This window comes from Ambystoma mexicanum, chromosome 7q (assembly GCF_040938575.1).
Source record: "Ambystoma mexicanum isolate Mex_15411 chromosome 7q, UKY_AmexF1_1, whole genome shotgun sequence".
NCBI classification, from domain to species: Eukaryota; Metazoa; Chordata; class Amphibia; order Caudata; family Ambystomatidae; genus Ambystoma; species Ambystoma mexicanum.
The window spans coordinates 582,334,849-582,359,649 of NC_090941.1; the positions used below are offsets into that span (position 1 = coordinate 582,334,849).

General features: G+C 45.4%; 1 protein-coding gene across 2 annotated transcripts in view; it reads left to right on the forward strand.

Moving 5' to 3' along the window:
• PROSER1 (proline and serine rich 1) overlaps positions 1 to 24,801 on the forward strand; it is a 918,625-nt gene that overhangs the window by 226,001 nt on the left and 667,823 nt on the right. For both annotated transcript variants that reach the window (XM_069640684.1, XM_069640685.1), the window contains exons 6-7: positions 4,283 to 4,393; positions 5,551 to 5,634. In XM_069640684.1, coding sequence (XP_069496785.1) covers positions 4,283 to 4,393; positions 5,551 to 5,634 — 195 coding nt within the window. The remainder of the gene's footprint in view (positions 1 to 4,282; positions 4,394 to 5,550; positions 5,635 to 24,801) is intronic.

A 24,801-nucleotide genomic window follows, 5' to 3' on the forward strand; every position in this document is an offset into this window, starting at 1 on the left:
TCCTTTCCTGCAAAAATGTACATATTCTTTGTGTGTGGCCTGAATGGATGGTTAATAAATGTCTGGCAAAACCTGAGGGTGAGGCAGATTTGAGCTCAGCAAGTTACTGCACAGGTGCTCCATATTTGCCTTTTTGAAATGGATTATGGAAGAGGAGTTACAATAGTCTCTACTTTATGATAATTACAGCAAGAGTTATAACAGAAGTTCTACAAACATTAGAGCAGTTTCAAAATGAATATGTTTGCATAGTCTCTTGCTACAAACAATGGGCCTCATTACTATTTTGGTGGTAATTCGGTGGTAAATCCGCTGAATTACTGCCAACTGGATTACTGTTACTGCCACTTGGTCTTGTGGACTTGCCATGGGACCAGTGGTAATTCTCAATTTTTGGAGTCCATAGTACTCCATGGGAATTTTTGGCAGATTTACCGCTGATGGATTTACGGCGTGGTAAACTCACCAATGTTTGTATTTAAAGTGGCAGATTTACCACCAGCTTATTGCTGGAGATAAATCCTCCACTTTTCCTCCACATTTCAGCGTTGCTGTAAAAACAGCAGTAATTGCGTTACCACCAAGCAAATTGCCTTTAACAGAATTCTCACCACTTTTTTTTAACACATCTCCGAACTTTTAATGAGGCCCATTGTGTGGTCCTATAACCTCCCCATGTATTCTCATTAAGTCTCACAAGCTCTGCACCCCTTGTATTGCCACCTGGTTGTTATGCTCATGTAGCCCCCCTCCCGCCTTGTTTTCTCACATTACCTCAGGAATCTGTCAATTCTAACCCCATTTTACCCACCTCTTTTTGTCAATCACTTTCCAGTGGTGTATTTGTAACAGTTGAATGAGTAAAGTAAACCCAACTGGCAGTTTTATTGTATGTTTTTATGGAATATGCAAGCTCCATCTCAGCATCTGTTTCCCATATGCTTTGTTGATCCAACTGATATATAGCACAATAGTCTGCCATTGCTCCTAGCATCAGACTGCTTAGAAACTTAGATGAGAGGTGACAAGTATCCACACCTCTACTGTATGTGCTAGACTCCAGCTGGCTCACACCCTTTTTCCAGCCAGCAGGAGCAATTGCTACTCCACAAATATATTTTCCTTTTTGGACTAGTTGGGTTTATTAGGTGATCCACCAAAAGGAGGAAAATGAGAATGGTGTGTGCTCACGTTGGTGCGTGTTAGAGAGAATGTTCATTTCTGTGCCAATTCCCTTTGACCTTAGAGACCCCTGCTCTTTTGCTGGACTCGGGGCTTTTTAATGTTTACTCCCGAGGGAGCAGGACCTTTTTCTCTCCCACTCATGTGTTTCCCTGACTATGATTTTCTGTGTTCCTTATGGAGTCCGGTAAACTCCATAGATAGCTGTTTCTGCTTTTTGACACACAGCATCTTTTGTGCAGTGCCTCTGAGAAGTCCCTTGGACTTCTCTTACTGTTTAACTACATTTTCGTGGGTGAACTACTGTTCTCAAGAATAGTAAGATGACAAGATGACACCTGTCTTATTTACCTTTACTAAATGGGTCCAGCACACACCACCCTATGTGGAGTGCTGGGGGTGGGGGGGTTACATAGTAACTCCTTTAACCCATTCCTCATGCAACATTTTGTTGCACTAACTCACTTGAATGGCTGGTGGCAGTGGTTTCTTGTTTACTACCTGGTGACATGTATCAGCAGTCTGATACCTCAGCTGCAGTGCTGCACCCAAGGGTGACCATTTTCACAAAATGGCCCGCGTCATCTTTTTTCGCCATTTCTTGACAGTTTCTTGTCATTTTCCTCTGGGCTTTTACTCTGTTGTTTGCATCAGGTTTGAGTCCTTTGTGTGTTTTACTTTTGGCAGGTTTCAGCCCTAAGCACGCCCAGGCTCCATTTTGTTTGGAAAGGCAGGAAGTGATTGAGGGTCCCGAAACCTCCCTGCCCTTTGTCTCTAGGTGTGTCCGAGTGAAACCAGTTCCAATTGACCAGCTGGCTGTCCTGAAGGACAGCCACCCTGCTGTGTGATTGACAGCCTAGGGCTGTGAATGAATGGGAACTTGCATAAAAAGTGAGGTTTCTGGGACTAAGAGCAGAGTTGACCACTGGAGGACAACATCCTTGGCAGAAGACGAAGAGAAGACGCCAGCAGCACCCTTGTACCGCAAAGTGCCCAGTGAAGCCCAGCTGCTGTGCAGACCCCGTGTTCGAATTGACAGGGAAGACCTGTACAGGACAACTTCCTACCTTAGGCTGATGGGACCAACTAGCCTCAAAACAAACTCTATTTTGGCGCAACACCCGACTTGCTGCGGCTTTCTGAGGCTGCAGAATCCCAGTACCAGGGGTACCTCGACCACCTGTGAGTGCATTGTCTACCGAAGTGCGAATCCAGCCAAAACTTCTTGGGCATCCAGAGGACTCTACAGAAGCAGGAAATCCACGTCCAGCGTCCCCTCTTGAGAGTCCAGGAAAGGGGGATAAAGGAGCATCCAACTGGAGCTGTTTATTCTACTTTGGTGCTGAGAAATAGATGCCAAAACCACAAAAAGCTGCTGAATCGATGGAAATCCATTGCTGGCGAGTCCCTCTCTCGAGTGCTGCCGCAGGAGCCCACCAGACATACTCCCTTTCGTCACCACGACCAAGGACCAGGAACAAGGGTCTGCTGCATTGCATCCAGAATCCATTGGATTAACTTCTTCAGTTCAAAGGTACTGTGTGGCTTGAGGTATAATATCTTTTTGCCATTTGGGTTGCTTCCTACCTTTGGGAGTGATATTTAACCCTACTCTGAGTTGACCTCTGCTCACTTGCCAATGGCCTTTCAGCTTGTGCTTTCTCAAGGTGACTCCCCTTTAGTTGCTGTGATTTCTTTTTGAACACTGACTATTTAAGAACATTTTTCTAAGAAGAAGGGTATCAGAACTTTGACTTTACCTGTCCTGGCTCCCTAAAGGCCTCCTTTTGAACCTATTGGCTTTGGCAGTGCTTGTTCCCTTACAGGTTTTAATTGTTGAACACTTTTAATGCTGTGATAAAAGACTGCCTGCTTCCCTTTGGGAGCATCTAACTGTTTATATAGAATACCAGACTTCTGATCTAACCCTAACCATTCCCTCCTTAATAAATCAATATTTCAAAGGTAAGACAACAATACGTGTTATACTGACCTCAAATGACGTCACCTCTGTGTTGAAAAATGTGTAACCTATGAATGAATTACTCACCTGCTTTATTGTTCACTTTTTGAATTGAATCCTAACTTGGAATTAATGTTAGTTACTTACTGCTTTTTAAAGAATGCTTTAAATATAATTGTGTATAAATAAATAATGTATTATATAACTCTAAGTGTGTAAGTGTTTACTTGGATACTTGTATTTACTGATTTCGTTGTACAGCTCTACAGCTCACTTTACCCTTCTTAAGATAAGCCTGGCTGCTCAGTCACACTAACAACTTTTGCAGTACAGGCATATATTAAAAAGTGGGTTACCTAATACCAAGAGATAAGTCTTGTGTAGTCCCACACCAGTTGGTATGAATTCTTACCTGACAGCAAATGACTGTCTGATTAACGAATATAATGGTCCTTAGCCACTACTTACTATGACTTTTCCTTTTGGGAGGGCTTCAGTCAGTGGTTGCTTCTGTGCACTCATATGACCACTCCTGATATTCTTGACACGCGGTTTGACAACCTCTGGGCTTTGGTTAGGTCATCGCCTGTGATGTCCACAACTTGTCCACTTGTACCCACGTGGGAAAGTGGCAAGTATTTTAGCATTTTATCATAAGCATGTATCCATTTCTCTGGAGGCTTACAGTGGTGTTTACTAAATACCATTCTCCAGCCACCTGGACATTTTCTACCCGGTATTCTAATTTGATACTGGGCACGCGTATACAGTAGTCCTTGAGGAACGATTCAATTATGTTGAATGTTTATTTATTTTCTCTACCTTTATCTTTAAGTGTCATTTATTAGCTTACACACTCTTCCCAACAAACAGAAGGATGTAAAAGTGTGTGCTGTAACATTTTTTTAAAATACTAAAAAAAGAACCTCTAACACAAGTGGTAAAATAATGTGATGATCCATCTTTTCAGTGGCAGTGAAAAAGGATTGCATTTAGACACCCTTTATAGTTTGCAATAAGAATATAACTTTTTTAAATGTGTTTCGGATTCCCCATGCTCATAAGCACTTTAACAGTAGGTGGTGGTGTTCTCCAATTTTATGATACATTGTTAACTCTCATCTCTGTTTATTTCAGGCTTCTAAGGTCGGCTGTAAAGCCCCACATGCAATGATATCGTCTTGTGGAATGATACCTGGCAATCCATACCCCAAGGGCAAACCCAGTCACACCATTGGAATTTTTCCTGTAAGCGTTGTCCAATTAACTCTTCTTTGTCACAAGACTGCGACCTGTTTTGCATGGTTACCAAATTGTAGCCATTTATTTATGGTGATGTATTTTGGAGGGTTTATATGGTGCTTGCGCTGCTTCTCTGCCAATTCTTTGTGCTCAGGCAGTGATGAGACCAATTTGGTTATACTGGCTTGTGACGAGCCAGTGATTTTGACTTCTATCGGGTTTAGGATCAGGTGGGCAACAGCAAATCAAATTGAGTAGCTATAAACTGCTGGGTCTTCCTCACACAACTGCACAAAGTCGTTATCAAAGCTTAGATGGAGTGGTGAAGTGTGAGCCATTAGCTGGGTCATTGGAGCACTTTCCCACAAAACAGCCTTTGCTTTGCTGGCAGGTTGGCTGGCTTGTGTGTTTAGAAGTTATGACCGTAGGCACCTGGTGGTCCGGGAGGGTTGGACAAGCTTCATAGGTTATCTATGCTGCATTGAAATTAGTTTTTCTATTATATGGATAGCCATTGTAATGAAATCAGAGCTTAGAATGTTCTGGCTTCCTTCTTAAGCAGACGATTTATGCAACCCAGAATATTTTTTACAATGATCACTTCTGGGAAACTTTTCAAATCGGTGTAATTAAAAGAAATGTGTTTGATGGGCCTAGTAGCTTCTGTCGCCTGTTTGTGTTAGATGCAGCCATGCAAAATGGTATTGCAGGGTTTCCTAACACTGAACACGTGAAAACTGCAGCCAATTATCAGAAATTGATCCTAACAAATATATGCCTTGCTTTTAAAGAGATGATTATGTTTGACGTCTTTAATCAAGAATAGATGTTTTGGGGGGGGGTTTTGCCATTTCATGACTCTCTAGACCTTCGGTTTTGTTAAATTATGAATGGGTTTAGTTATGATTATAAAAAATACAGAGAGTCTGTGGGAGAAGTTACATTTTTGCCAACTGACCTTTATTTCCAGCTTTTACACAATATAAACGGACCATGTTTGAAGGTTATGAAGTGTACTAACATATCATTTATCACAAAAAGTAAATTGTTCGGCTCACTTGTGTCCAGTCCACCGTAGCAAAAGCTATTTATGATCTATGCAATATATAAAATACATTTCTTGTATTCATTATCTTTATAACTTGCATACATTTGTAATTTAGGGAACACCAGGAAAAAAGGAAGGTGATGATTACACCAATGAAGGCAAGGGAATAGCAGCACGTATACTTGGACCATCCAAACCGGTATGTTTGAGAAATTGAAATATGTGCATCCCCCTGCTTCACTATTTTTTAGATGGTTTTGTTTGCCAGACAATTTTAAAATGTGTTTATCTTAATTACAATACATTAACCCTTAAAGTGGAACCTTTGTGTTAAAAAAAAAAAAATAGACAGAAGTGTTGGAAAAACTGTCTAGAGTAGGAATTTCTTTATATGTCTGGTGGGAATACCCCCAAATTAAGGTGTTTTGACAGGAGACCTTCTTCCTTATATTTCATAGGAAATTGAACAATATTTTCCATTTGTCCCTCAAGCATTCCTTCTAGACATTCCAATGAATCAGTCTATCCTCGAACTTCAAATAAGAGAAGGATTGTGGCGATTCTGCTTTTGGCAGCCAAATTGGCCATTGGGGCAAAATGGAGAGAAACGGAAACCTGCATATCTATCCCCAGTGGCATAAACTTTGAAACTTACTAGCAATGTAAAAATAGACTGGCAGCCTCACACAAATCATGCTGTGTTCAGTTATAAATGGGGGTCATTGTCATTCTCCTCTTTGGAATTAAAAATCAACGCCTGCGAGTGCTTAATTTGTTTGATATGGAAAACTGTCACATAAGGCGAGCTGTTGTAGTAAAGAATGGGATGGGAATTGTTGTGTTACAGGTTAGAAGTTGGTAGAACTGACTAATCTGTAGAGAAATTAAGTTGGAATATGAATGTTCTACTGATAATGTCTTTCTTCTGTGAGTGTATTTTCTTCTTTGTTTTTTCTTTCTTTTTTATTCTTATAGGCAGAAAGTGAGGATGAGAATCTTTCCTTTTTGAGCTAGTGTGGGGACGGTAGATTGCGATGCAAGGAGGGATTTCTGGACACAGCAGATCATCTATTTGTACACCTAAGATATAGCTGGTGGCATTATTGGTTTATTTGATATTTCAAATAACAATAAAATGTTTTTAACAAACAGAACGAAAAATCAGTCTCTGCCCCTCACCGGTACAGCTTTATTAGATAATTTTTAGTTGTGGATTCCAGAGCCACTTTTGCCATTAATATGTGGCAAATGTAATGTTCTAATAGTAGTTTCTTGTATTATCTGAGCTGTGCAGCAAATAAAGAGACCATTTTATGCATGTGGCAAACAAACACTACAGTCCCCCTTTCATTATGAACTAGGCTTACATAGAGTGTAGATGGAGTTGGCTCCCAAGCGGCCACTGGGAGCACACAAATAGGGTGCTCTGGCAAATGAATAATGTTGAGGTACAAGCAGATATATTTTGTTTTCATTAAACAAATAGGAAGTGAAATGGAATATGTTCCATTTAAATTTCTTTGAATTGAGGGGGTTTGAGGAAAGATTCTCTTTTTGCAGCTTCACCATCATGGACATCAATGGATCGACCCCAAACTTTTGCTATTGTTTGATTCTTGTGCTGACATTTTGAGGTGAGTAAAGCCTTTTTGCTTTACCTACCTTACTTTGCTCATCTGTTATGGATCTACTGATTACATAAAAAAAAAATCACTGTGCAGCCCACAGTGTCGAATTTTGTTTTCTCTAATGTTTACACATTTAATCGAAAATAAATACATGGGTGAGTCCCACCCCGCAACACCCCCATAACTCCCCCACCTTAATACCCCAACCCAACCCCCATCTATGTTTTCAATGAGTTGTGCTAAAATTTGTTATAAAAAATCAATGAAGTGGGCTTCACAGTGATTGCATTTGATGTAATGATGTAATAGCTCTTGTTTTTAAGCTGCACACACCACTTTAAAGGAAGTGCAAAGGGGCCCTTGGTATCCCTTTTACCTTTAGTAATGTTTTTGTTACTCTCATAATGTATCCAGGATGGGCTGGTGGCAGTCTTAAGAAAGATTTGCTTGTTTTGAACCGTGTCATGATTTTTTGCAGGTAAGTAAAGCATTCTGTTGTACTTCCCTTCCCTAGTTTGCTCATTTTATGTGGAAACTGATTAGTCCCTAAGAACATCAGTACTGAGAGCCTATGTCTCTTTTTGTGAATTATTGTATTGTTACAATTGCACACTTCACCTTACGGTGAAGTGCATTCAGGATACCTGGTATCCTTATCTTTGTATATAAAGCTTTTTTTTTAATTACTTTTACAATGTGCCTAAGACAAGCTGGTGCCAGCTGTGATATCTTTACCATTTCTGTGACATTTTACTCGTGTAGTTTTGCATTTACCGCAAATCGATACTAAAGGCCGTGCCACAAGTTCTTTTGCTTGTTCTTTAGCCATCTTGTTCTTTTGCCTTCCTCCATCCTTCTCAGGTCAGGAAATACCTTATATGTAAAGCCCTTTCGTGGGCTAAGGGGGCGATTACTATGTGTCCAGAGGAAGGAGCTTGGACTGTCTAGTCCCAATCCACATCCCTGGTGCCAGAGTGTATGTTGCTGGGCAGACGTTGTGGCCAGTGGCTATCCATGCATGGATAGTCACTTCAATTTTGAATGGTTCAGATCCTTACCATGGGTGGCTTGGGCTTGCGCCCAGCCATATTCTTGGATAAAAGGAGTTCTCCTGTAACTGTTCATCAGATCATCGTTGGAGCCAAGACATCTACAAACATGTTTAGCTTGCTGATGGCCCGATGGGGACACCTGAGGCTGACCAGCATTCACTCCAGAGTTGTCCTGGTGAAGCCATGCACCTCTGACCTGATCTCAAGAAGCCCTTTGTTGGGGCTTCGACCCCTGGACCTTACGGAAGACCCAGCCTCAACGAGTGCTCAGGAATCTGTGCCTGCTGAGCCTTCGGATGTTTTCCTGGACCAACCGGTGGACTGACCAGCTCTCTCATGGGATACCTCGCTGCAGCGATCGCCATTTTCAGCAGGTCTTTGTAAATTTGCAAATCTTCAGCTTATGCCACAAGTCGCCTGCTTATGCATTTCTGGCCATCTCACACCAAGGGAAACTGTGCTGGACCTGTTCCTGAGCTCCCTGCTGGAAGATCACCTGTCGCTGCCTTACCATGGTGGCATCCACTAAAAATTGTCTTCATGTCTTAGAGGTATCCCGTGGCCATCGGTATTGCAGAAGTCTTCTTTTGTTGTACTGTAAAGTGTCTGGAGCTGATTCCTAAGTGCTGCGACTGACAAGAACTGAATTCCACGAGTAACCTCTACTGTATAGACATTTAAACGACCCTCGCTAAAGGAACCAAGACCAGAACAATTCTTCCACGGAATCTGGAACCTCTACAAGTGATCTTTGGAGAACTGTGAGCCAGGGCGCAAGTCTACATACCTGTTTGTATCACCCACCGTCTCTCATAGGGTAACAATGGTGTAAGGTCCTGACCCTAACTCTTACCTGACCTTTGGTGGTGGTACCTGGGTCAATGATCCCACACTAGGCCTTACCTTGTGGCTTGGATTGAATTGAGTACTTGCCTGAACTTTATCTAACTGTTTGGATTCTTTTAATCATAACGACTGACACTGCAGATCTCTTAATACACCTACCTTTAAAGTATCTGCTTTGGAACTGGTGACCTTTAGCACAAGGCCACAAACCATCTTAGGGTGGACTTTATAAGCGCTAGGGGAGCTGTTCTGGGATTATTCTAAAGCATTCTCTCTATTTTGCATCTCTATTTTGCATTCATCTAAATACTTTCCTCTGTTGCACAGGTCAATGAATCAAATGCTGTTCTATCCTTTCTTAAGGGTGCATGTATATATATCGGTTTTATAAGTGTTGATTTGACAATATTGTACAAGACGTTTTAATTGATTAGTGTATTTTTATACTTGCATGTCTAACTGCAATTATGTGTTTCTCTGTGTGGACTCATGGTAGCACTAGACCACTCGCAAACCCTTCCTGAGACTAAGCATTGCCGCTCTGCCACTTTACCTTGAATTGGCTTTGGATAACCTCTGTGGCTTCCCTGTTCACCATAATAGGGGTGCCTCCCAAAATCCTCCTGCAAGAGCCGATTTTGGAAATCCATCTTAACAAGCACTGAATAGTCTTCTATTGTGTTTTTAGGTTCTTCATGCTTGCACTTTCACATTTTACTGCATAATTTCACATGTTTTTTGCCCTGTCCTTTGGCCATCTTGTCCTTTTGGCGTTCTTGGGTCTGGACATACTATATAAAGAAAGCCCTTTCCCAGGCAAAGCCTCTACTTTCCTAAGCAAAAGGGCAGTGTGTACTTGGCCGGATGTGAGAGCTGGAAGTGCCTGGTCCAAATCCACACTGTGGTCATGGGGAATGTCTGTTGCTAGGCACATCAGGGCAAGAGGCTGGACCAGGATGCGAAAGCCCTTGCCAGTTTGAATGCTGGTGAGATCCTTACATTGTTTCGAGCCAAGTCTCAGCAAAGCCCTTTTCCTCTACATAGATCTCCTGAAGACCCTCATTGATTGCGGCTTCTACCTCTGGGCTAGTGGGGCCATTTAGTCCCTAACCCTGCACATGGAACCTGTCTTCTGGTGCTTATGAAAGTGTCCTGGGACCCTCCTGTTGGTTGACCAGCTCCGTCCGGGGCATCTGCTGTTCATTGGTCACCGTTCTGAGTTTCACCTTGGAACTCTGCGGGTCTCCAGATTATGTGCCAATAACACTTCTCCTGTCATTGCTGCTCACCAACTTCAAGGGGGACCTTCCAGGGAGAGGTTATTTGTGCTTGTCATGACAGGTGAGTGGTCCCACCCTAGCCTGGTGGAGATGGCCAACGTCACAGGGCCAGGGCACAAAACACCAGGGCTACAATTAGGCCTTCAATCCCACAAGGTGTTGGACACCTGGATCAGACCCATGATTACGTTCCTCCAGACACACTTATTTTTTAGATATAATTTATCTTATCTGGGGCATCCAGCCAGTGGTGTCCCAGTGAAGGGTGGTACAGTGAAGGGTGAAGACCAGCCAATGACCATCCTCATTGCCTCTTCACCTATGAGCCTTGCTTTCACCACTGCTGCACCTACGAGTACCCTATGAGTACCCCCAGCTTAATAATTACTGTACTGGCTCCCCACACTACTCATCTATAATGCATTCACTCCTGCTGCTACTCCTACTTGCCTCTCCCTACACTTTCTCCAGTCATGCTACAGCTTCATCCTTTCCATCCCTATTATTAAACTTGCATCTTGAAACTCCCACTACTCCATCTCCCTTCCATCTACTTCCAACAAACAAAGACGACAAGGTGACCATACCTCCTCCAACACCTATCCACCTTGCCTTTCTTCCTGAGTCTCAACTTCTCTACTCTACCTTGCCACATTAAGTAAACATTGCACTCTGGAATGATCAGTCTGTATACAACAAAGCCTCCTTTATCGCTGACTACTTTCACTCCAGCTCTCCTCCCCTAGACCTTCTTGCTGCCATTAAAACCTGGATTTCTCCATATGACACTGCCTCTCTGGTGGCCATGCACAACTCCAAACTAACCTTTGTTCACTCTCCTCGACTGACTGACTGGCATAGGTGGAGGTGGCAGGCACATATTCTCTTCCCGCCTCAACCCTCACAGATCACCAATGCTACGTCCTCTCCTACCGCTTTTGAATTCACCATCCCTACTATTGCTCCACCTCATTCGGTTCACATCTCCATATATCGCCCTACTGGTTCTTTCATGTTCGTGGCTAACTCCTTGATTCTCTTTCCACTAAACATCACCTCATTCTCTTAGGTGACTTTTAACCTTCCATCTCCAATTACTTCTCAGAAATCTGATCTTCAGTCTTTTCTGAGTGACCACGCTCTTCACTCTATTTGTAACTTACCTAATATACCGGGGATAACTCTTTGGATCTCTTATTGATCAGCCACTGATACTACTGTCACACCATCCCTATCTGATCACTCAATTGTTTCCACCACCATCTCCTTTCCACCATCATACCTCTCCTCACTTCTTTCCTCATCTAAAAGGAAATGTAAAACTTCTGCCATTCCTCTCTTTGTCTCTAACCTACAGTTCTCACTCATCTCCTTCACACCTGATGCCTCTTTCACCAACATTGCCTTCTCCAGCTTCCAATCTCTTTATATATCTCATTCTCCTCTCACCTCACACTGCTTACTTTCACCCCTAAATCTCCACATCCCAACCATGGGCCATCCCATTCATATGCTCTCTCCAAACAGACATGCGTCGGCTGCTGCAGAAATGGAGACGTACCCACTTGCATGATGACCTGCAACTCTACATTTCTACCCTGAACTCTCAAGTCCTCTCTTGATGGAGCGAAAAGGGAATTCTACTTCACCCTCATTGACTCTCCCTCCAACCATCCTTGCCGGCTAAAGGGCAGCCAAAACTCACTCCTTACTCCTCCTACATCACCAATTATAAATTCCACTCTCACCGCTAATGATCTAACTGAATACTTTGCTGCAAAAACTTCCAAAATTAGAGACTCTCTTCTGGCATTCTCCACATTCCCACACACAAAACCCAAGGTGGGAACCTCAGTATCACTGGCACCTTGAGGTAGAGACATATAATACAACAAAAGGTGGTGCCAGGAATACGAGAACAGCAGCAGAAGGAAGGCAGAAGAATATATAATTCAAATCCTTATTTTCATTTTATTTAGATTTGTATTAAAAACATAGAACCTTTTAATCAATTCTTAAAAAAAACACATTCTTCTAACCATGCATTCATACATTCACTCACTAAATAAATCTCTAAAACATATAGATATTCTGAGATGTTAAGAGGATGACAATTCATTTCCATTATAATATTAATGGTTCCAAACAACATTTCATAATAGATGACAGTTCATTCCAGACAAAATATCTTTTCTCCACATTCCCTCCACCTACATTCTACACTCCGCCTACTCTACCATTATTTTCTGCCTCTATCTCCCACTTTAGTCAAACAGATACTCAACAAGTCCTATCTCTAATAATGAAGGCTAGCACCTATTGTGCCCCATCCGGCACTATTGATTCTCAGATAGTCAAGCCTATAGCCCTTTTAGTGGCCTCTTACCTTGTTGAACTCTTCAACCTGTCCTTCAACTCCGCTTGCTTTCATCAAATCTGTTTGTTGCAAATAATTTTCCATAAAACAATACAGAGTATAAGACACAACATCATTAAAACATTACAACAGAATCAAAAAATACATGCTGCACCGATGGAATTATTCCTTAAATTAAAAGCCTCTCTAAAATTTGTCAAAAAGGCCCAGGCTACGGGGGCCATGGCTAACTGCCGGAGCATGAACACGTAGCTCTTTAGAGCTCCTGGGCCACCCGACAATATCCTGATTTAAGCCTGCATTTGTGTGCCTTAAATACTCGCCCACAAAGGACCCCTGGTTGTGTGAACCTGGGTGGCACCGCTTGTCCGACAGATAAGGAGCAGGGGCATGTTGCAAGGGCACCCCGGAGGAGAGCGCCTACTCCCATGGTGGGTGGGAGTCCCGAAATCCAAAATGGCTGCCGGCGCTGGGCGACTGAGATGAGAGTTCTGATGGTGTCTTCCAGCGGGTGCAGAGTGGTGGAGGAGTGGGAACTCAACAGGTGGAGTAGCCGAGTAGACTTCTGGATCTAGGAGGTGAGACCGCACGTGCCAGAGGGGTGGCTGAGCACCGGTAGCGGGACCTGCGACATGGCGATTGGAGGAGAGCACAGTAGAAACTGTCCCAGTTCTGGCAATGACTGGGAGGAACCGGCCGGAGAAGGTGGACTCCGGCAACATTGGAGTTCTAGTGGAGCGCTGGCCAGCACTCCAGTTGGCAGCAGGAGGCGACAGGGAACAAAGAGCAGCCCCCAATGAGGCGCTCTGGGGCAGAACAGTGACTGGAGCAGGCAGGCAGGAGCGAGGGCCGCCCAGAGGAAGTAGAGTCTGGCTGATTTCTTATATTTGGAGGGCGGAAGATGAAGCAGCTGAGAGGTCGAGGCAAGCAGCTCCCTCTGGCCTGGTGAGGGATACTGCGAGGTGGGACCCTCCCCCAATGAGAAGATCGAGCCAGGTGGGGGGGGGCTTGGAAGCCTGGGGGAGCGCTGATGGACTGTGGACCCCCTCCCCTGTAAAGAGTGGGACCATCGTGACAAGGGACCAGAGGCTGATGGGACAGGACCCAGAGGCTGTGAGGAAAGGGTTGGCACGATGGTGAATGGTCAGCAGAAGATAAATAAGTAAACTGACTCCAGATTACAAGCGGGGCGACCGCTAAAGGGACTGAGGGAGTGACATTGGAAGCCCTAATGGAAGCCATCCAAGCCACGAAGACCTCACTAGAAGGCAACATCTAGGAAGTAGGTGTGTATGTGTCCCTGGTAAGAGGGGACCTGCGGAAAGTGTGCGAAAGGATCGCGGAAGTAGAGCAAAGAGTAAAAATGTGGAGTTTATTTGCCACATCTTGAAAACCAGATATCTTGACTGGTGTGGGGGGGCAACGAAAATGCTGAAACAGCAGAAGATGCTGAGGTTCGATCTCAATGCTGTAATATCCGGCTGGTCAGGATCCCTTAAAGGTACGAGGGTCCCAGCGTGGAGCTTTTTGTGGAGAATCTCATCCAGAAGATTCTTGGTGTGAAAGGACTTTCAAAACTCTTTACAGTGGAATGAACGCATAGAGTCCCAGGCAAGGCCCAGCCACCGGGAGGACTACCAAGGGTGATAGTAGCCAAGATACAAAATGTTCAGGACAAAGGTGCTATTTTACAGGACTCTCGCAGGGTTGGCTGCTATGAGGTGGGGAACACAAGCTGCACATTTTACCAGACTTCACGTTGGCGGTGCAAAGGCAACTGAGGGCCTATGATGCAGAGGCTCTGTGAAATTAATCTCGAGTACATGATGTTTTTTCCTCGCTAAATTGAAGGCCATAGCGCATGGCAAATCCTGTTTTAATTTTTACATTGCCGCAGGTGGTTTGGACGTGGCTGGACTCAGCGCCAGGTCATTCAGCTCTGCAGGTGCAGGAGGAGGAGCGCCTCAACCAGGAGACTGAACCTCTGAGGGAACGGGGGCAGGGGAGAACTGCAGAGGGAGAAAAAGGCAATGACTTACACTAAAGTCGAATTGGCAGGAGGTGACAGAGTTGTAGGGGTGTTATACAGTAGATGTTGGTACGGGTGGTGCAGGGGCAAAAGAGAGACCCCCAAATACTTCTAGTCATGTTTCTGCAATGGGGCAGTGGAGCATGGTGAGAACGACCAAGGGGATTGAGAGTAAGGGGGGGGTGCAGGCTGGAGATGGGACAGGGACGGGGGGTAGTTGTGGGGTGTTTGGGGGGTGTTCAGGGAGTTGAGACGAAGGGGAGGACTAGAGTCAAAGGGGGGTGGGTGATGGGGGTAGGAGGGGTTGGGGAGACAGTTGGGAGGAGGGATTTGAGGGAAGTTGTTTGAGCAGGTGGTTTGGGCAAGTTTGCCCTGTTTATAGCCTGCAGTTCGGTTGATGAAGCAGACAAACATGGTTCTTTGGGAACAGGGGTGGTGCACAGGAGGGAGCAACACTTAGCAAGAGGTTTATTTCTGTGTTCAGAAGGGGGAGTGATTGTTTGAAAATTGGGACCTGGAACGTCCTCGTTTGGGAAAGAAATTGAAATGCCAGAGAGTGGGGGATTCCTGAAACGACACTGGATGCAACTAGACCTGCTGCAGGAAACCCACATGACTCTGAAAGGTTTGGAATCACTGAGGAGGTGGTGGGGGGATGATGATGGTAGGGACGTCCTTTTCAATATATGCTAGGGGAGTTTTGATCTGGGTTGCGGCAGGGTTGCCTTTGCAGGTAAACAAGGTTCTGACTGATGAGGATGGGTGAACAGTGATCCTCCTATGCTCACTGGGTTGCAGGGATCTCTATGTGACCACCTCCTACGCCCCCAATGTTTATATGGGAAGGGAATTTTAACTGCCTTTTAGGTCCGGGACTAGATAGTACAGGGAAATCAGACCTGGTGAAACAGCAGGCAGCATTGTCTTTACAGATTATCGTGGGTGATTGGATTTAGTTGAATTGTAGCTAACATTTCATGGGCAAGAACGGGGCTACTCCTACTTTTCTGGTGTACATGGGTCCTTCTCCTGTCTAGACACTATCTTTGTGGGGGTGGAGTACTTCCATAAATTTGGCAGCACAGCATATCTAGGGAGGATCCTATCAGACCACTCACCTTTAGTAACGCATCTAGAGGAAGTATGGCAGAAATCGTCGGCAAGCTTGTGTTGCCTATCCGCTACGGCCCTAGAAGATGCAGCATTTGGGGAGAAGCTGCGGGAAGAGATAGTACCGTTCTTAGAGATTAATGAAGGGCCGGTGAGGGATTGGCGACCCTGTGGGAGGCATTCAAAGTTACGACCAGGCAGATTTGTACATCTAAAGTGACAGGAGTCAGGAAAACATTGCAGGAGAAGCTACGAAAAATAGGAGGAGGTGGTATCTACCTTAGAGATGGGGTTAGATGAAGGGTAGGGATCGGGACCAGAACTGGCTGGGGCTCTATTTCTCAACAGGAGGCGCAGGATTCACTATGAACGTTTGAGGGGGCTAGGCGGGATGTACGGATTCACAGAGTGGTGGATAAAGTGGGGCGACTGCTGGCCCGGCTGATCCGCCGGGAACAGCCCCAGCATGTGATAACTAAGATAAGGCGGGAGTCTGGGGAACTGACCATCACTCAAGAGGAGATCAATGGGGCATTTCCGGAGTTTCTACCAATTCCTATATATGAGCGAGGATATGTACTCTTTTGAGGACGCAGAGGAGCTCTTGGACCTGGTACGACAACCGGTCCTGGCGGGGGATCTTAGGGAGGGGCTGGAGAGACCTATTGCGGAATCTGAAATAAGAGGGTTTTGCGCTCCATGCATAAGGGGTAGGTCCCTGGGGAGTGATGGCCTTCTGGTGGAATTTTATTGTAGGTATGAAGGTCTACTGGTCCCCCGACTCAAGAAAGGCCTTTGAAACGGGAATCCTCCCGGAATCGATGCAGGAGGCGGTAACGACGGTCCTATTGAAAGAACATAAACACCCCCTGGATTGCGCAGCCTACCGGCCAATCTCTTTACTGGAAGTGAAAAACCCTGGTGACTGTCCGGGGTAGCTTCGTTATTGGTACACCCTGACCAGTGTGGTTTTATAGTGGGGCGTAACACCACGATGAACCTATTCCGCTTACACCATGTAATGGATCAGATTAAGGGCTCTCAAGAGGACATGACACTGGCTTCCTTTGATGCTATGAAGGCCTTTGATTCCGTGGAGTGTGATTGGATGTTTAGAGGGCTTAAGGCCTTTGGATTTGGGGATAATATTTTCTGCTGGCTGTGACTTTTATATAACAAACCAATGGCAAGGGTGAAGATGAACGAATGGGTGTCACCGCAGTGGGAGTTGGGAAGCGGGACACGTCAGGGCTGTCCGGTCTCCCCGTTATTGTTCTCAATGGTACTGGAACCACTAGCGAGGTATCTCGGGAAAGAGATGGAGGGGGCGGGCACATTAGCGGGTGAAGTGAGGCATGTAGTTTCACTATATGCTGATGACCTATTGCCATATGTGGGACACCCCTTGGAAAACCTGCCAATATTACTGAAGGTATTGAGTAGTTTCCGGAAGTTGTCCGGCTTTCGCATCAATAAACGGAAGTCATTGCTGTTCCCACTGAGAGGCGTCCGCAGCCGAGTCCTCACCGACCTCCCAGACTGGGGGTTTAGGTGGTAGGGGGAGTCATTTAGGTACTTGAGTATCCACATTTTCCATGATATCGATGACGTTTGTGCACAATACGAGTAGGGCACTATCAGGAATAGGGGATTCGCTCCAATTCTGGAAGAGATTACTGATATCTTTGATGGGGAGGGTAGCGTTGTGTAAAATGGTCATCCTCCCTACACTCCTCTACTATTTCACCAACATCCCCTATTGTAACAAGAAGATCTTTTTCAAGATGTTGGATGAACGGGTTGGGGAATTATTATGGAACACTGGGAGGAGGAATGTCTCGCTTGCCACCCTGCGACGTCCACGTCTGGGAGGGGGCCTCATTTTACCAAACTATGAATGGTACTACATGGCGGTGCAATTGCAGGGGGTTCTGGTATGGGCGGATGGAAAAGGTGAACTACTGCCAAGTTTAATGGGGGACCGTCCGGCCCGTCAGAGAGGGGTTTAACTGATATGGGGGCCACTCATATTTTTCAGGTGGTGCAGGGAATCTGGAAGAAGCTTCTGGGGAAACTACAGGTACCAGGGTTATACAGTGCAGCTCTGCCATGGAGCGCGGACCCGGGACTGGTCAGCAATACAGCGGGCTGGGTTCTCGGGCTTAGTGGATAAGAGATGACGTTCAGTGGGGGGATCTGTTTGAGGGGGGGAAAACTGATGCCGTTTGAAGATTGGAGGATGCAGTACGTGTCTTGAGGGCAATTCCTGACTTGCGGGTCAGTGACTAGGCGACTGGCGGCTATGTGGGTATACATACCAAAGGAACCTACTACTAACCCATTGATACAGATGCTTCTTGCGCAATGGGGGTGGGGGGCTTCTCAGATTTATCAGGCCATATGGGGGCTGTCTTCCCTGGAGGAGCTGACAGTTATGACTTAAGTGGGAAAGGGATATGCAGGAACAGATCTTGGAGGCAGACTGGGGGACAATGTGGGAGCAGGTTAGGAAAGCTTCGAGAAATTCCAGATTTAAACATATTCAGTTTAATATCCTGCACAGGGTATATGTGACCCCAACTAAACTGCATGCCATGAATAATACCCCGAGTATGGATTGTCCATGGTGTGGGTTCGGGCCGGCGGGATCTGGCACATGTTGTGGGGTTGCCTGGTGATTGCATGCTACTGGCAGGCAGTGGTATCCAAGATTATTGACCTGCTGAATTCCAGCTTTGACTGTGGTCCAAGAGTGTGCATATGGGGCTTGATACCGGGTGGAAAGTGACACAAATGAAGGAAACGATTGGCACAGTTTATGTTGGTACTGGCAAAAAGGACAGTAGCCATTGCCTGGAAGAAACCCCAGGGCCCGTCCTTGGTGCAACGGGCGAAAGACATCAGCAGGTGGGGAATAGCTGAGCTAGACATTCTGCAGTGAACCCGGACCTAGAACACGGGGTGGTGGTGGATTGGTGCGAACTGTTAAATTAACTGCACTCCTCAACAGACCTGAAACCTCCCTGAAGGCAGAGAGAGAATTGGCAGGTTCAAGTAAGGAGGTACTGGGGAAGGGATGGGGGGGGGGGAGTGGGAAACGGATATTTGCTGCAGTGTTGGAAAGAACCAATGGTCTGATAAGCTGGATATGTTATTATGAAACTTTTGGATTCTATCTCTTGGGTTTCTGTGCAAAGATGAGTAACCATCAATACAGTACTGTGATTTGTATGCATATTAAGAAACGCTGAAAAATTCGAAAAAAAGGCACCGGCTACACACTTTGAATTAGCCATAAGCAAGTAAAAGAATAGCCTGGCTGCACTGATTAAAATTAATCTGCCTTAAAATAACTCAAATTGTTCTTCTAATGTGAAAATATGCAGTGCAAATTAGTAACTAATCTTCTCTTGGCTGCTTTCATAATGGGCAGTCCGCTTGCTTTCCTTCTAATTTCAAAACGGGCACAGTCGACCAAGTTACTTCACTGGTGCAAGCACCCTGTTGGAATCCAGGCCTGCCGCGACTCCGTAGGTTTGCTGCTTTACAGTCTTTATATGCAGTTCTTATGTTCCTCTTAGTTCGAATAATAATATCTTGCTGCTTTCCTTTTAGGTATGGAAAGGTATTTTGGTGTTCTCATGCAGTTTGAAGATGAGCATGGGCCGGTAGGCGAAAGCGCGGTGTGCGCAATGCTGTCCGGTGAGTAATGCGCGATGCGCTGCGCTGTTTTGCCTTTTATATTGCTAACCTGTGTCTTTTCTCTCCTTGCAGGTCGCGATGTTCCTCGCCGAGCGCTGTGATGTTCCAGCGATGATGGTGACCAGGAGATGACTACCCAGGTAAGAATTGTGTGGCTTTCTTCGTTCGGGAGGAAACGTGAGTAAATGCTTACTAATGCTGTCTTTCTTTCTCCTCTTTCCAGGTTATGGTATTCCAGGATGCATGCGTTGCCGGATTATGGAGTTCCTACCTTCAGGTGAGTGGAACGGAAGTCGGCGATGGATTGAAGACAGGATACTATTCCAGGTAAGTTCTGTAGTGTTCTTTCTCTCTCTGCAGGTCCTTGGTTTCAGGCAAGCTGGCATCAAAGGACTGGACATGTGAGCGTTACGCTGCCAACAGCAGAATAACACGAAGCGTGTTCTGCTGTTTGGGTGAGGTTTCAATAGTCTCTGTTAAAGTACTCCTGGTAAAATAGTCCCAGGCCTGCCACACCCAAAAGACTAGACCGCATAGCTCAGTTCCTTGTAACTGAGCTACGTGTGTGCCTCCATGTTGGCTGAACCCCCAAGTTAAATAGTCCCAAGTAAATCGTCCCATCCTAATGTTGGTCTTCATGATGGTTATGAGCCTGGCGCCAAAGGCGCCAGGACTGACTCCAAGAGAGTCTTGGATGAGGTTTTAAGGCCTTTGACCTGGCCCTAATTGGAAGGCTGACTTGCCACTGAGGGCCAGGTGTAAGGGTCATGACAGATCCTTGTATTATATCAAACGAGTAAATCAACATGTCATACATTAGTGAGAGTGTTTTTCAAAAGACAAGATTCGTTCAATACTATGGGGCTTAAACACATGACCAATAGCTTCATGTGCATTTAAACATATGTGAGGATCTTCTTGTTACGTTTTCTGGATTTTAGCCCCTTAATACACATCTACATGAGAGGATTTATAACCGTCACAGAGGGATTAGCAGTATGGGAGAACCAGGATGGCTCACAGGCATAGAATCTATATCTGTTACTTCAAAAGGAGAACAAGGTTGGGGGGTTATCCACAGTGTATGTCATAAATGTGGGGTCTGCAAGGGGATGGGGCATGTTTGTGGAGATGGATTATTTCCCTTCAACCCAAGCCTTTGCCCGTTCATATGCAGGTCAGTGATGGACTGCGTAAGGTGAAATATAGTGTTTGTCAGGTAGCTTGTTTGTGCCTAGTCTCCTGTGGGAACAGGCCTGCTGCAGGGATGCAGAAGGAGGGAGGGAGGAAGAGGGAGATGACAGGCTTGCTGTGCGTGATCTCGAGGGGAGAGCTGCAGCACTGCAGGCACCCTCTGTCTGAGGCCTGTGGTATCATGTACAAAATGGAGCCGGGGTGTGGCAGTATCAGCTTTTTGGTCAATGTGTGCATACATATGCGTCGTCCTGCAGCCATCCCGCATCCCTGGCCACAGGCTCATGGGTGGCTGGTGGACAAATCGTAATCCGCACGTGGGGTCAGAATGGAGGGGAGGGGGTCTCAAAAGACCTTGCCTCCCATGCAGACCCCTCTCGGATGTCAGCCTCCCTCCTTTGGGTTCGCTATGGCTTTTCTTTCATTCACAAATCTTAATTTCTTTTTTAACAGTTCTTCAGGCTTACCCCTTTTTGTCGGCATCCCTCTGCCAGGTTCACTCTTGGCAACATTTGCTAAAACAGGTTGCTGTGGACATCCCCCTTTTTCCAGGTTCACTGTTGCCAATCTTGTTTATGGGCGTCCCTCATTCTTGTTCACTCTTGCCAATCATGCCAATCGTACCTTTCTCATTCAACTCTTACAATGCTGGATTCATTACCCTTAGCTTCACAATCATCTGTTGGTCAAAGACATCGACTGTACAGAAGATTTTACTAGACCCCTGTATAACCACTTTGACCCCCTTTTTGCCTTTTCCCAAGGCCTTCTGGTTATGGTAGTTTCAACAATCTGGTAATCGCCCAGAGTTTCCTGAGTGAGCTACCACGTGGTGGCAGAATCCTCTGTTGCTGGTTTTCCCCCTTCTAGCATCAATAGCTCTTTAAGCTTTTACGGTTCAATTAGCCGCTTGCTACTTTTCGTTCAACACAGTTCGATTTCTTATCGATTCTCCCCTCAACTCACCAGCTGTGATGAACTGCTTGTTTTTCTTTCTCTTTGGCGTCGAGGTTGATACCACGGAGACTATCATCTCTCCCCGGCTTGGTTATCAGCAGGGGAGGGTCTTGTGTACTGTTGACATCTGCTACAACACACGCTGGCTATTGTTCGCGCTCTTACGATTCCTTCTGCAGAGGATTCACAGGCCTTGGTCAGAAAGGGCAAGGTCGCTTCCCTACTTGTCAGCCACGCGTTATGCACCGTCTTCGTCCTCCTCTAGAACTGCCGTGCTGAGTTAGCTCTCACGTTGTGCATTCTGCCTTGCTCTTATTGCACTCTTGTGCTCCACCTTTTATCCCTGTGGGGAAAGGAAAGGGTCATCGGGTGTATGTGATTCTGGTCAATTGCCTGACTCTGCCTGGCCCTTGGGTTGGTACACGTCAGGTGAACAGATCTGGAACTAGTCTGTTGTTTTCCATGGTGCAGAAAAGTGTTTGTGTAAGAAGAGGGGGTTTAGAGTATCAGAGTATCCTACGGTATATAGAGTGGAAGAAGTGTTCAATGGGATTATAACCCTCGTACTATAGGGGTTTTTGGTGATCTCGGAAGGGTTGTTTTTGTAAGATTTGTGAAATGATTAAGAGGGTTTGTAGAAACTGTAGTTGTTGGTCACATTTGAAAGTGGTAATCCGAGGAACGGGATTGGTAGGGTTTATAAAGCGAACGGGGATAGCCGGGATCGTGAACAGAACATAGGGGATTATGAGTAGGGTTGTGGTTTGTCAAGGTAGATTGGGTGTTCGGGATTGAATTATCAGAAGGACATGAAGAAGAATGATTGGGAATATCCGGGTCGAAGACAGGATAGCAGGGATTTTGGGATTTGTGGGTTTTGATCGGTTTATCGGATGCGGAGGGGTTGTTGGATTCAAGCAAGGGAGATTCATTGGTCGGAAGGGAGGTAGATCTAGAACAGACTATAAAAGCCACAGGGACTCCGTCGTCCTCATCTTCTTCCCGGTATAATCATGCATCTCACCTGGGGCATTATCCTGAGCACACCCCCAAGCTCCCCTACCCAGGTGATCCTCCCTCGCTCATCCAACCCAAGGGTTGGGATCTGAGGGTGCCAGCCCTTTCCTTGCCACCTGAATAAGGGTTTCCCGACGTCTGCATGGAAGAATACCCTCAGGTTTCTCACACCTTGACACTGTCAACCACTCTGCTCTCCCTAATACTCTTTGTTCTTGGGAATCGTGATCAATCCCATGCGTGAATTGAATTCTATCTTGCACCTTGCTAATTCTCTGTCTCCTGGAGCAACAACACCTCTCAACTCACTCCTCCAACTATTGGAGTTCCACAAGGTTCCGTCTTGGGTCCTCTCCTCTTTACACTCTACATCTATGCTCTTGGGGCACTAATCTCCTCCTTGGGGATCTTGTATCTACTCTTCGTGGCACCCAAATCATCTTCTCTTTTCCTGAACTCTCCTATGATCTCTCTCACAATTTCCAACTGTGTCTCTGCAATTAAATATTGGATTGCTTTGCACTCTCTGATGTTAAACACTACCATAACAGAGGCGCTCTTCTTCCCTGCCAAATGCTCTCTCTCATCTCTTCCTCTGCCTATCCAGTTGCCACCTGACAATCTCTCCTACTCTTCTTCAGATAGTAACCTTGGCATAATCTATGACCCTTTTCACACCGTCTCTACTTTCATCTCCAAAACTGCAACAGCAGGTCTCCTCGACCTCCTAAATATTAGGAAAATCGGGCACCTCCTTCCTTTCAACACCACCAAACATATCTTAACCCCTCTTGTCTTCTATAATGCCAGCATCCTCTTTGGCCTACCCAACTATGCTTTGTGTTCTCTTTATAAGAACATTAACGTCGCTAATAGGACTCTCTTTGAACTCCCTCACTTCACACCTACTTCCTTGTGCCATCACCAAGCTGGATGGCAGACAATGGAAAACAGGGCCAGATTTAAATTTCTTATCCTGGTTCACAAATCCATCCACAAGAAGGTGTGAAGGCATCATGAAGCAAGACACAGGCAACACATTTACTTTTATTAACTTACATGTCATGATGGTCTAAGGCCTAGCTTGCTCTATCCTAAGATGGGATTTCTCAACCTAAAGAAATAAAGGATCGTCTATGTCGATGAGTTCAACTTAAAAGACTGCTTGTTACCAAAACCAATGCTTGCTCTTACATCTAAAGATACATAATGTGTAGGGATGACAGTAACCACATAATAGTGTTTGAAAAGTTCTGAGCCTTTTCCAGCTCCTTGGGTTGTATTACAGCCTTTTCCTTATGTTCAAAGAAATTCTACAAAAGGGACCTCAGGGTTCCTTTGCCCAAGGGTAACACACTTCCAAAGCAAGTCATCTAGGCTCCCTTCCCCAAGTTCAACAAAACAAGGCCTTCAGGTTCCGTTCCCCAAGTTCATCACTCTCAGCTTCACAATGCTAGTCAGTTCTCTAGGCTTTCAGTAAGTTTTCCAAACCAACTTTGCACTCCAAGTATGGTTACTCTGTCTAGGTGCAGTTGTCTGAACAAACCGGCCACCCACTACAGGTCACGCAACCGACAACCCTTGGCATTTTGCTACAGTCACTTGTTCTCTTTAGACTTCTTTGCAGACATAGGCTCCCTCTTTGAAATGCATCAGTTGTCCGCTTACAACCCTTTTCTTCTTTGGAAGTTTTCTTGATTCTGCCACAATCGTGACTTTAACACCATTCACTTCAGGGCAAACATTCCTTGTCCCCCACCTTGCTTTCACGCTTCACAATAGTGCTTTACCCATTTTGCTTTTCACTTTCTTTCAAAAGCCCTTCTTACTGGCTTTCCTTTCCTCATATTATACACTGACTTCTTGGGTTGGCTTTCACCATTCTCAAAATTGCATTTCACTTTCATTTCATTTGTACTGTATTTTTCATGTGTTTCACATAACTGTGCTTTAGTTTGGTATTCAAAATTGCAGGCAATATTTGACAGCTTGTTCGGGTTTCATAAAGCTCTCCTTTGACCTCATGACCCAATAAACATGAGCTTTTCTCTGATTGGCATTCTCGCATGCCTGAACCCAAGCCCCTGCTGTCCCCAGGCGTGACTTTCCCTCACTGTCACTCACCGGTATCCTGAAACTCCTTCGCGATGCCTTTGGATCTCTCGTCTGCATTC